Here is a 13,301-nt window from a genome sequence, read left to right on the forward strand (position 1 = left end):
CGACATGCCGTTTATTAAAACTAATATCATTCGAGTTAGTTAACTCTAACGGCGTTATAATCTGACGTGGCGGCCTAGGTTGCGTTATTCCCTCGCAAAGTAGAGCTGAGGGCTGAGCTTTGCTTTGAGAGGGAAAAAGACATCTTTGTCCTTTCAGATCACAAAAAAAATCACACTCAGAAGAAGAAGAAGAATACTCAGATCTCGGAAAAAGGCAAAGAAATGGCGGAGCCGGAGTTGGAACCAGTGGAAGAGCCACCGTCTCCTCCGCCTTCAGATTATTATTCAAGTCCAGAGTTCGACAAGGATCGGCACGTGACTTTCCTACAGATGATGTACCAGCTTTTGCCGTGGCAGTATCAGAACCAAGAGATCAACCGCCTCACCCTCGCTTACTTCGTCATCTCCGGCCTCGATCTCCTCTCCTCTATCGATCGCGTACCTCTCTTTCTCTCTCATTTGACTCTGTAATTTCATATATATACTCATTATTATGTGTTTCAATTTTTATAGTTTCACAACTTCTATGGAGATTGAAAGCGGTTCAAGCTACTCTCTTTTTTTAAAATGAAACTGTTAAATTTTTTACTTTAGGAATGGAATTTTGGACGTTGAAGTGTAATTCATGGACCAAAAAATAGTAATTTTGGCTGATTTAAAATTAAGTAATTCCTGCTTTGTTTGCTTAGGAGTTTTGAAATTTAATTTAATTTAATTTTTTTTTTTTTTTAATGAACGTTTTGAGTTTGGTGTTGTTAGGATTGGATCATGGATTTTGAATTGTAACAAATTCCGATTAGAAAAGAAGAGCCGGATTTAGATATGGGAAATGTGGGGGAAATGGAAACAGAAGGCAGATACTATTCTAGTTATTTGTTTCGAGTGATTATGACTTATGAGTTATTGGGAATGTTAGTGAATTTTATGTAAATAAAATTGAAATAATTTTGTGTTTTTGGATTTGGATTTGATTTTACAATTTGACTGTATTTATGCAACTTCCTAATCATGTAAGTGAGTTGAGATTTTAATGTTTTCCGCTTGAATGTTTCCGTTACAACTTCTTCCTGTAGTGAACTTTCTTTAGGTAATTTTTTTTTTTTTTTTGAGAAACTTCTTTAGGTAAATTAAGATAGCATGAAGCATAGAATTCAAATTTTTACTAGTGCTTTTCCTTTTTCATATGCATAATGACTCAAATGAGACTTTTGGGATACTTTTTTTTACCCTTACTCTATTCCCTATGTCATAGTGTGGTTTGTGATGAACATACATTGGTAGGCACTTGATTATCTTTCCAACTATGGTTGAATTAAACCAAGTGTTTTGGCAAAAAAAAAAAAAAAAATTTAATTAAGGTTTGTTGTATACATATTTTAGGTTGACAAGGACGCGGTTGCCAGTTGGGTTTTATCCTTTCAAGCTCACCCAAAATCTGAAGATGAACCAAATGATGGTATGGGCTTCTCAAGGTGTTCTCTCCCCAACATATTTGACTTGTTATTGTAGTTATCATGGTTTTATTTATGAAAAAGGAAAAGAAAAGAGGGCTTCTTGCTTGGAAAACTGATCTAATTTAATTGGGTTGGAACTTTGAGTATTTTATATGTGGTAATTTGGGGTTGTCACTTAATGTGCATATATGTTTTGGCAAAAAAAAAAAAAAAAATTTAATTAAGGTTTGTTGTATACATATTTTAGGTTGACAAGGACGCGGTTGCCAGTTGGGTTTTATCCTTTCAAGCTCACCCAAAATCTGAAGATGAACCAAATGATGGTATGGGCTTCTCAAGGTGTTCTCTCCCCAACATATTTGACTTGTTATTGTAGTTATCATGGTTTTATTTATGAAAAAGGAAAAGAAAAGAGGGCTTCTTGCTTGGAAAACTGATCTAATTTAATTGGGTTGGAACTTTGAGTATTTTATATGTGGTAATTTGGGGTTGTCACTTAATGTGCATATATAATCTCTGTTTTCTCTTTGTTTTGTAAGTCATGTGGGAGCATTTCCCTTTCAAGCATGTGTAATCCTTACGCAGGAGTATATAAATGAATGAAGTGTCATATATCTGTTGAATTTCTGCAGGACAATTTTATGGGTTCCATGGTTCCAGAACTTCTCAATTTCCTGGTGAATGTAGAGGGGTATAACAAAAAATCACACACTTATATTTTATTCTAATTTCTTGTGCATTTATATCATAAAACGATTTTGTTTATGTAAAAAGCTTATGGAAATGTATATTTCATACTCTTTCTTGGAGTAAACTTTTCTTTTTTATCCAAGGTTATGAGTCACAATGGTAGTCATTTGGCAAGCACATACTGTGCCCTATCCATACTAAAGATTGTTGGCTATAACGTCTCTAGTATTGACTCTGAGATGATGCTGACATCAATGAGAAACCTTCAACAACCTGATGGGAGGTAAGCTTTAATGTTCTTGGATCTCTTACTTTCTTGTCCTCAAAGCAGTATACTGTCGCTTCTCCAAAATCATGTATAATTTGTTTCTCCATTTCCTTCAGATACAAATTGTGAGAGCAGTTGTTGAAGAGCTCTAGCTCAAACGGCTCTTCATCTTTCCACGCAAGTGGATGGAGGGTGACTTTGTGGATTCAAAAAATCGTTTAAGCAAGCCGATAAAAAAAAAAACTTGAAAAAGCAAACAATAAATGAGTAATTTCAACCAGATCATAAGATCAAAACAAGAGCTTGTAGCTCTTTGTGATGGGTTTGCCAGTGAGACGATGGAAGCAGCTGCTTTGGGTGGGGATTTGTGGAGTTCACAGCACTGATGGGTTAGTGGTGATGGGGTTTCAAAGGTAGTGGTTTTGCATTTGTTGGTGGTGATTGGGATTTGGTTGTTGGGCTTGTTTAGGGTTTGGCCAAAGGGATTTTGATGGCTGGTTGGTTGGGTCACTGGATGTTACAGTACTCAATGATATGTTTGATGATATTAGTTTTGATTTGGGATTTTTGGTTTGGTGATGATTGGAGAGAGAGAGAGAGAGAGAGAGAGAGAGGACTTAGACTTGGTCAACACGTGGTTGAATGGAGTTTCATCTTCTGACAAGATTCAGCATAAAAAGTAACCTTGTGGTACCTAATCCCCTTGAAATCCCTCCCCCACCCCACCCCCACAAACAAAAACAAAAAACAAAAAACAATGGGGAAAAAGAGAAGCATCTCAAACAAGGTGGAAATGAATCAACCTCGCAAGGATCATGGTTAAGCTACAACACATAAAGAAATAGGTCTTCTTTACAGATCTCTGAAAATAATTTGGTGAATGCTGACCCAAAGAATCAAAATGGAAAACCTTGAACCATGCATGGCAGTTATATGGTATGATATGGGAATAGAGGGGAAAAAAAACAAAAAAAAATGGGCGGGAGTCAGTGACATGATTTCTCCACACCATCCACGTGAAAGAGATGCTCTTTGACTAAGATAATTCTTTTGTAAGTGCTTTAACTTTTTCCTGCTGTTATAAAGATCAGTCATGAGGAAAAGTAAGAGATAAAATGGATTTTGAATGATGATTTGTGAAAGATATTACATGAAGCAAGGAAGAAAAATTCAGACAAACATAAGGAAAGTTTCTCCCCAAGCCAGACAGAATCATCTTAGTTCAAGTTGTTTAATTTACAAATTAACAACCTAGATATAACATAAATCTGAGCTTTAATTTTCTAATTGACCGCTTCAGAAATCATAGTACTAGATCATTGCTGTGATTGAAGGTTCCATAAGGACGGTTACAACACTGCAACTAGTACTAGCAAGACCTTTTTTTCCCCTGAAATTTCAATGCTCTTATTGCTGCATGTTTACCATCCCACACCTCTCTTTTTTTAAACTATTCAGCCTCCTGACAGCCAATATTCATTTGAACAGCCAATAAAAATTTATTGAACCTTTAAGACACAACAGCCATCTCTTCTTACCCCCTCTTGTTCATTTTTTTTTTCCTCACTTGATAAGAGATTTGAATGTAAGCCATTGGAAGCGTATTGTTGATAAAGTTTCCAATAAGTTGGAACCCTCAAGACACACAAATTTGAGAGAACATAAATGAACAATCATACTGGATTTATTTAGACTCACCATGAGATTCTGAACCAGGTGTTAATCCAAAGCCACCATCATATGACTGAAAGCACAGCATCAATTTATGTAAGTATATGTGCACGATAGCCATAATTTGCAAGATTTTGATAGGTAGATAATGGGAAGGGGGAGATGGAGTTTGAACAAGAATGAATGCAACATTGAAAACCACAGGAGGGCTGCATAAAAGAAGAGTGCTCAAGAACAGTGAACTTGCACTACCTGGCAATTTATTATGTACTCCTTTGCTTTCTCCTTATCCATGCCCCTCCAATCCTCCAACATAAAACAGATGGCAGCTGAAACAACAATGAGTTATTCTTAATATTTCATCAAAGAGCATATTGAGTTTCCCAAACATATCTATTTCCTTACCTGCACAATACATAAACCGAAGATCTGTCTCTGCCCCAATGTGGATGGGCATAAAACTGCCAAGAAAGGAAGANACCACGTGTTGACCAAGTCTAAGTTAATTACTGCCATAATCAAATTAGATTCCCAACTGGCTAGTCTCATAGGGTGTGTGGTCTTCTTTTATTGTTTCCCTCATCTGGAAGGGGGGAGATCAGGGATTTTGGTTTAATATAGTCCTTTCTTTACAAGCTTAAAAATTGAAAACAAGCTTGGATATGCATAAACTAGCTCTTTGCTATAGTTCTCTTGATCTCCAGAGATGGACTTTTTCTGATGATATTTACCAACAGTGTTCATTTTAGTACCACAGGTGGTGCAACTTACTGTGCTGTTGCATCTCTCCGATTAATGGGATTCATTGGAGATGATCTTCTGTCCAATAGTGCAACATCATCTATTGTAAATGTGCCATTGCTGCTTAATTGGATCTTGCAGGTATTTTTCTCATCTAATTATGGAAACCCCTGAAGGTGATTTTAAATTAAAATAATCAACTGAATGGACAAATATAAACATAATGACTTCAAAAATTGCGAAAAGAGTAAACTGCGTATGAAAATTGTCTCCATTGTTTTCCTATTTGAATATTTGATCATGTCAATTCAATGTTTAATTTTAAGTAGTTCTACTACTCCTTTTACAGTATGGCTGTAAAGGTATTTTTACACACTCTTCTTTTCTATATGCTGCAGAGGCAGGCAATGAATGGTGGTTTTCAAGGTAGACCTAACAAAGATAGCGATACATGTTATGCATTTTGGTAAGCCTCACAAAACCATTATGAAGTTCCAGAGGGGTGGTATGGAGTTTTTTGCACATTGACAAGAGCCATTTGTTTGTGCAGGGTTGGAGCGACTTTACGAATCTTAGGGGGCCTCAAATTTATTGATGAAAAAGAATTACATGGATTTTTGCTGACTTGTCAGTCTGAGGTAATGATGCCTCTCCTTTTACCTTAATAGATTTGGATTCGGCTTAAATATTTAGTTAAGATTTTACTGTAGTGTTTTGAAGGTTTCTTGCCCATTGGCCATGTATTTACTTCTAGTTGTATGCCCAATGCATAGGATTAATATAGTCAGTTGATGAGTCTCATCCATGATACATGGAAAGAACTAAACTGACATACATCTATGGTGACTAAAGCCTGCCATCATACCTGGCAGTTTTAAAGAAAAAAGCCAAATATCTTCACTATCAGTATCAACTGATGGAATTAAATATATGATCTGTGACTGAAAAGGCCAGGGAGGAGAAATACTAGTATACAATGGTAAAAAAATGTTTTAAGAATTTTTTGTCAATGAAGTTAAAACCAATGACAAATCATGCTTATAATACAAAAAACTTACCCCCCCCCCCCCCCCCCCCAGGCAAAGATGAAATCTTTGAGTAGTGTAGGACTTGGTCTGAGTGTAGTTTTTGGTTGCCTTTTCTTGGCTCTTGTTGCTGAGCTTTACTACTTATTGTGGTGGAAGAAGAGGTTTGCCAATGGAAGGATTGAAAATGACTACAGCAGCCCAGCTAGAGAGCTATTCTACATGTTTTGCTGGAAGAAGTCTACTTCTTTGAGGCGCACAGCTTTGGATCCCCAGGAACTTCGTGCTTCTGTGGGAATCGCAGGCACCCTTGTTCATGAACCAGAAGCCCAGCTTCATATGCAGTCAAACAAGGATTTTTGGCTCAAACCCTTTGGAGAGGATGACATAGAGACAGAGTTTATGAGGCTAGAAAACCTCTCAGGCCTCCCAAGATTCCTCTTCACAATTATAGAGGAAACTAGGGAGGATTTAGAGTCTGAAGATGCCAAGTCTAAGGGTGACAAGAGTGGAAAGAATTCAAGAAGTAGAAGCTTGAGTGATTTGATTCTAACAGTGGAGACTCCATATTTGACCCCTCTGGCTTCTCCATCTTTTTTCACTCCCCCTCTTACTCCACAAAAACAAAATGGATTCAACCCTCTATTTGAATCAGCAACAGATGCAGAGTTCAACAGGATGAAGTCATCACCTCCTCCAAAATTCAAGTTCTTGCAGGATGCAGAGGAGAAACTTGAAAGAAAACTAATGGAAGCAGCTCAAGAAAAGGTTCATATTGGCGATGAGCTTGTTCAAGAAAACATAAATAAAGATTCCCATCCAAAGTTTCATAAAGATGAGGAAGATGGGCCTTTCATCACAATCATTGTGGACAGGAACAAGGAAAGAGAGCTTATTAATCACCATTTACCACAGTATCATTCATGCACTTCACAGGTACTTCCTCTAGCTTCTTCACCTTCAACATTCAGAACACAGATTAACAAGGAGCCCAATTTACATTAGTGTTTGATTAACCAATATGAAATGGTTTTGTCTTTCTTCTCCCCCACCTTTTGTATCTTACTGGATTTTTTTCGATGTTTGTCAGTCTTTTTTAAGATTGTATCTTATTTATTCTGCGGTGTTTGGGATGCTGTTAGTGTTATAGCCTTTTAGGTTAAACTTGCTTAACCATTGTGGAATGTATCTTGAATTTTCAAGGTGGGTCTGAGACTCTGATGCAAGTGTTGGGGAGACCTGTGGGGATTATTTGTTTTATTCAATCTCCATGTCTCCACAGTGTCTAAAACCTGTAATCATTCTTGTGACTGATATTATTGTCGAAAGGGCACTGTAAAATTCTTTCAAGACCATGCCTTTCTTTCCCCTTAATTTTCAGCCTTTAGCTATTGTCCTTTTGAATCCCTCACTTTTGTAGTCTACAGTTTTGTTTTTCTCTGCACGCTTTGTGAATAGTTGAGAGAAACATACATAATAAAACTATAAAGTATAAAAACACACACTGCTGCAATGTCGTTATCTTTTACTCTTTTTTGTTGCATGTTTAGTTGTTTAATTTGATAGGGAAAAAATATTTTCTGACCATCTGATCAAAAACATAAAAGAGAGCCAAAGATGAAAGAAGGTTTGGTGGGCCAAGCAAAGGGTAGTTTAGGGTTTATGAACGAAAATGGATTTCATGACACACCATGTAACAAAGTGACAAAGTTGGATAAAGAAGATTGTGAGGTGCCTTTGGGCTTTTTCCTAAATAACAAAGGACGCAATTGCCCGTGAAAATGTCTCGTGCTTGTAGGCCGAAAGCTGCCCCAACATAGAGAATCATTGTACGCACTACTTTTTATTTGCTCTTTGGAGTATTTTGCTTGATTTCTTTTATTTTTTATTTGCTATGTCACTCTAGCTGACCCAAACCAGGTTGTTTTCGTTATTGTCCTGTCCTGACATCCACACAGGATGCAAAAAAAAAAAAAAAAAAGATTCACAACGGCTGAAATTATATATTATGATTGATATATTATAAAATTGATATCATTCTAATCAGAATAAATTTTGATAAAAAATAAAAAGTTGGCTTTAGCATTGCTTATATTAATATGAGAATACAATATGTATAGTGATGCAAAAAAATTTACTAGCTGTTGAGGTGATATTCTGTAAATTATGTAAATAAAAATGGAATAAGCGATGTGCTTAATGAACTATGTGAAAATTATGTTGCACAAATTATAAATTACGAAAAAATTTGTGAAAATTTATGTCTCTAGCCTTGCTTATGCGAATTACTTGTAACACTTCAGGAAAGATTTTAGAGTCCAGGGTCTTGACCTCCATGAGGTATAACTAACAGCTCAGGGTAGTGAACTGATGCCCACCAAGAGTTCTTAGTCAAAAAGAAGAGAGACAAATTGCTACGGCTAACTCAAATGCCTAGCCTATAATAACCATAAAATCACTACTCAAATCACTTACAATATTAATGGAGAAATAGTTTAACTTGGTATATGGATGTTCTGCAAGTGGCAGCCTTATATTTGGATGTAAAACTGGAATGCTTACTAGTGTAATCACTAGTACTTTCGAGAAGTTGGTTTAAATAGTGTATGACTACGTTTTAAGTTCTAAAACAGACAATATAATGAGCTGATCAACCTTGCCCAAAGCAACCTTGGAGAAAAGCAAAAGTTAGATCCAGACAATATGGAAGCTCAAAATGAACAGCATCTCGCAAAATCAGGGATTGGCAGCATCAAAAACATTAACCAGAAGACCAGAACAGCTTTTGCTTTTTGGAAAGAAAGGCCAAAACTTAAGAACAGTTAAAAACATGAGTCCCCATAGAGGTGGGGTAGAATTTTTTTGGGAGGGTTTGAAGGAGAGGTGCAAGAATGCTGTGCCATTCAACAATAATAATCACGAGTCACGACAAGGTCAATCGCAGAAAAATTCCATTCTATGCTTCACATGAGGGAAAAGAATGTCTTAGAAAATACAGATGTAGAAGGGTTTTTATTTTATTTTTAAAATTATTGCTATTATAATTTTGGGTAAGTAATACAGATACAAAACGCCTACATCTATTTTATGTGGAATGTACATTAAATGGACAAATTAAATCCCATGAATTCAACAACCAAGCACTGCTTGCCAATTTGGCCTGGCAGTGCAACCATTTCCAGATGACTGTTACAAAGCCAACAAAATAAAAAAGAACAAATAAGTCAGATCCCTGTAGCAGCCTGATCTGTTATACCCAACTCAACACACAGTGAGCTCATGCCTGATTCCCCCAGGAGGCTGAATGCGGTAATTCCATAATAGGAGTGGTACAAATCCGGAAATTGCCCTGGGAACTTACTGAAACCGCCATACTGGTGCAGAAACAAATTTCAGCGACAGAACTAGATTTTCAAGAGAGATCCTCTAAGAGAATACTTAATAATATCCTCATATCAGTAGATTTTCAGACCGGGGGAGNCCCAGGGTGAGTTGGATTATTTTCTTTTTCTTTTTTAGTAACTTATTTATATTTAAGTACTGCCTTACAAACCTTCAAAAAAAAAAAAACAAAAAAGTACTGTCTTACAAAATTATTTTTAGATATAATTGTGTGGACCTAGTTTTTTACTGAAAAACTTATTTATTTATTTACTAAAAATTGGTTAAAGTATAGTAATACCTTAAAAAGTAAGACTTCAAAAAAATGATATATAAACAAATAAACTAAAAAACTTAAGGAAGTATGATCTATTTTTACCAACTTTGAACAAATAAGCTTTCAATTACTAATAGGAAGGAATAGTCTTAAGCCATGTAATAATCTACCAAAAAAAAATACCTAATCAGGGTTGCTATTTGACCCAATGGCAAAAATAAAACTGATTCAGTAATTTTTTCGGTGGCTTGTGCCTCTAGCGAAAGTCTAATCCAAATGCATTCTCTGTTGATGATTCAATAAAGTCACAATAATTTTTATAAAATGATAATTGTTAATGGTAAATAATAATAAAAAAATGTGTGGTAAGCCTAAATGAAAACTAATAAAACATGCCAATTCAACTGTTGCAAAAATGTTACGGAAATTTATTATTATGTTTTTAAATAGCAACCCTGATTAGGTATTTTTTTTTGGTAGATTATTACATGGCTTAAGACTATTCCTTCCTATTAGTAATTGAAAGCTTATTTGTTCAAAGTTGGTAAAAATAGATCATACTTCCTTAAGTTTTTTAGTTTATTTGTTTATATATCATTTTTTTGAAGTCTTACTTTTTAAGGTATTACTATACTTTAACCAATTTTTAGTAAATAAATAAATAAGTTTTTCAGTAAAAAACTAGGTCCACACAATTATATCTAAAAATAATTTTGTAAGACAGTACTTTTTTGTTTTTTTTTTTTTGAAGGTTTGTAAGGCAGTACTTAAATATAAATAAGTTACTAAAAAAGAAAAAGAAAATAATCCAACTCACCCTGGGCGAAAGGTCGGCAAATGCCTAACTAGTTTATGCCTTTATGGTTGAGCCATCAGAGGGTCGCGTCCTTCGAGGAATACTCACATGAGATTACAAATAAAAAGGAAAGTGATGTGTCATTTAATAATCCTATTTTTTACATAAAAATAAATAAATAAATAAGAGAATAAAGAAAGAAATGAGTTGCCTCTTCTAAAAATTAAAAAAAAAAAGAAAAAAAGAAAGAAAAGAAAAGGCAATGGCAATGGCAATTTAGTACAAAAGAGTATCTATAAAATTTAATAAGAATAGTTAACCAATGTCTTTATGGCATTAGTTTATTAAAAATTATAAAAAAATAATAATAATTAATTTTTTATGACTTTTTATATATCTCGTAAAAGTGTCAAATTTTTTTATTTATTTTTAAAATAGGTTATTAACAATGGGTCATGATAATTAGTGCTCTTAGAGTATTGATTAACAATTTAGTTAAAAAAAAGTTTTTATGGAAAAAAAAAAACAATTAATTTTTTCACCACTTTTTTTATTTTTCATAAAAGTAATGTTAAAATTTTCCTAAAATAGATTGTTAATCAATGCTCTAAGAGCATTCGTTAATATTTTCTATCAACAATTACCTTAAAAGTACTCGTTAGTATTTCTCATTAATAATTGCAGGCTTATTAAGAGGACCCAAAATTTTATTAATCTTTTATCAACTTAGAAATCTTTGTCCAAAATTTCAGCAAAATTTATATGATTCTTCGTTTGACTCGAAGGCCAACAACTACCTAAAAAAGATAGTTCTCAATTCAAAGGATTAATTATGTCCATTACTAAGAGGTGTACGGTTATTATAAGAAATAGGTCTCGTTATCTACATTCCAGCTTTCGCCTTCAATTGGCATAGATAGCTACAACACAAATTTCCAAGGAATCCCCTTCATCATCACAGCTGGAATCATAGTGCAATTCCACTGTATAGGACTAGGAGAGACCCCCCCCAATAAACAGTAAAACTCCTCTCGCTTACCAAACAATTCGATACACATGTTTAAACAGTGAGAAAAAAATAGTGAGAATCATTATCATTATGTAATGGACTGCTGGACTTGGCTTATCTTAGGGACATGATACTGTTTTCCAACACAACTTCATTGATAGGGGAATTGTGCTCCTATCTTAAAAGTTGGGTGGTAATTAAACTTGTGGTTAATGGGTAATTTCCAAGCAATGTTGGTCAAGGATTATTTGAGATCTTCATCATAATGTCTACGACGTATTACACATTTACCAACAGATAGAGTTAACCATAATAAACCCCACAAAGATTTTTTGTTCATTCCGCTATTGCTAACTTCATTCTAAATTTTTTTCAAATGATTTATTTTCGTACCACTAATGAGTAATGAAAGAGATCTAGAAGAATTTTTTTTGATTATTTGATAAAAGAGAAAGTTAATGGACTTACTAAAAGCATTGAGTTATGAAATATTTTTGATAATATATATTTTTTTTTCCATAAAAGTAATATCAAAACTTTCTTAAATTGGTATATTAACATATACTTTAAAGGCACCTGATAACCAGACTCTTTGATAAATTATCATGTACCCCAAAACTCTAAAATGATAGATTATAACTTATGCTTACACATTGAAATATTTAATAGTATTGATGATGAGATGGTATTATCTACATAAGTGAGATGATCATCTCGACTTTCACATTGACTAATAAAAATGGGTCACTTGGCACCAAAATTAAGAAAATTAAATTAGATACATGATGCAAATTTAGATTAGTTAAAAACTAATTTGAATATTGTGAAGACCCGAGGATCGAGGAAGACCAAGACCTTTATGACCATTATTCATTCATTAGGTGGAAGCACTTTAAACCCGAGGAGTAGGTTAACCCGAGGAGTGGGTTTGCCCGCAGAGAAGGAGGGAAGGGACAAAATATCTCTTAGAAACATGAGTGGAGAGAATGGCGTTCAAGGAGAAAGTCAATGTATTTGAAAGAAGTTTTTTGTGAAACCTTACCTACTTCCTCCGCATTAAATGATTGGCAACTTTCTCAGCTGCATTGATAAAGAAATGACACCTGAACAGTAGATTCACAGCTAAGTAGCTCCTTCTACCACCTTTAGCAGAAGTCTAATGGGACAAGTGTTCTACAGAGAACCTAGAGGGATGCAAATGGAGGGCTAGGATGTAAGAAGCATAGGAGTATATAAAGAAAGAGAACTTCCAGATGAGGGGATCTGAAAAAAATCAAGAAAAAGATATTAGAACAAGAACAGTAAGGAGAAAGAGAGAGAGAGAAGTGTATATCCCTATGTAAGAAAATTGTCCTCAGGCAGATTTGAGAAGAACCATTAGTACTATTTGTTTTTAACTTCCATTCACTCCCTTTTTATTCGAATCTTCGGACTTGAGCCCGACTTGTTTTCTCCATTCTCTAAACAAATATTTATCTGTTTGGGCCTAATTGGTTGGTACAGGCCTCACTATTTTAAGTGGGTTTGGGCCCCTAAATTTTGTGTCCTTACACACACACACACACACACACATATATATATATCGTTTTGTATCGGTTTAAATACCGGCCATATACCGGCCATACCGGCCAATTTCGGGCAATACCGGCCGGTACCGGCCGATACAAAAAAAAAGTTTTTTTTTTTTTTTTTTTTAAGTTTTGTAATTTTTGAATTTTTGTTAGGGTAGAATGATAACTTATTTGCATTAACTTATTAGTATTATTTGTTTTCTTAGTATGCAATGGTAACTTTCAAACTTTCTATTTTTTATATTGGTGTGTGTGTGTGTTTTTTTTTTCTTTTAATTGATACTAAAATCTAAAATTATGAATAATTAGTTTTGAATTGAGGAAATATTTTATGGTAAACTTTTATATTTATTATAATATATATACACACACATACATATATATATTTATTTAAAAGGCGAAAAGCACATTTAGTCCA

At 34.4% G+C, this 13,301-nt stretch overlaps 2 protein-coding genes and 1 long non-coding RNA gene across 3 annotated transcripts; 2 read left to right on the forward strand and 1 right to left on the reverse strand.

The window, feature by feature from the left end:
• Positions 1-97: 97 nt before the first annotated feature.
• On the forward strand, positions 98-5,875 carry LOC112007356 (geranylgeranyl transferase type-1 subunit beta). The gene is made up of 8 exons (XM_065772020.1): positions 98-438; positions 1,381-1,456; positions 2,087-2,145; positions 2,288-2,427; positions 2,476-2,500; positions 4,759-4,965; positions 5,223-5,290; positions 5,375-5,875. Exons 1-8 carry the CDS (start codon positions 223-225, stop codon positions 5,487-5,489), a joined length of 906 nt encoding a protein of 301 aa, XP_065628092.1. The 5' UTR covers positions 98-222; the 3' UTR covers positions 5,490-5,875.
• LOC136066924 (uncharacterized) lies at positions 3,161-4,567 on the reverse strand. Its single transcript, XR_010628450.1, has 3 exons — positions 4,489-4,567; positions 4,336-4,412; positions 3,161-4,156 (listed from the first exon to the last, which is right to left on the reverse strand). It is a non-coding gene; the product is annotated as an uncharacterized LOC136066924 (long non-coding RNA).
• A 32-nt stretch (positions 5,876-5,907) lies between the features above and the next one.
• LOC136066925 (uncharacterized) lies at positions 5,908-7,199 on the forward strand. Its single transcript, XM_065771992.1, has one exon. It carries the CDS (start codon positions 5,910-5,912, stop codon positions 6,852-6,854), a length of 945 nt encoding a protein of 314 aa, XP_065628064.1. The 5' UTR covers positions 5,908-5,909; the 3' UTR covers positions 6,855-7,199.
• Positions 7,200-13,301: the final 6,102 nt, after the last annotated feature.

This window comes from Quercus suber, unplaced genomic scaffold, assembly GCF_002906115.3.
Source record: "Quercus suber isolate HL8 unplaced genomic scaffold, Cork oak 2.0 scaffold_52, whole genome shotgun sequence".
NCBI lineage: Eukaryota > Viridiplantae > Streptophyta > Magnoliopsida > Fagales > Fagaceae > Quercus > Quercus suber.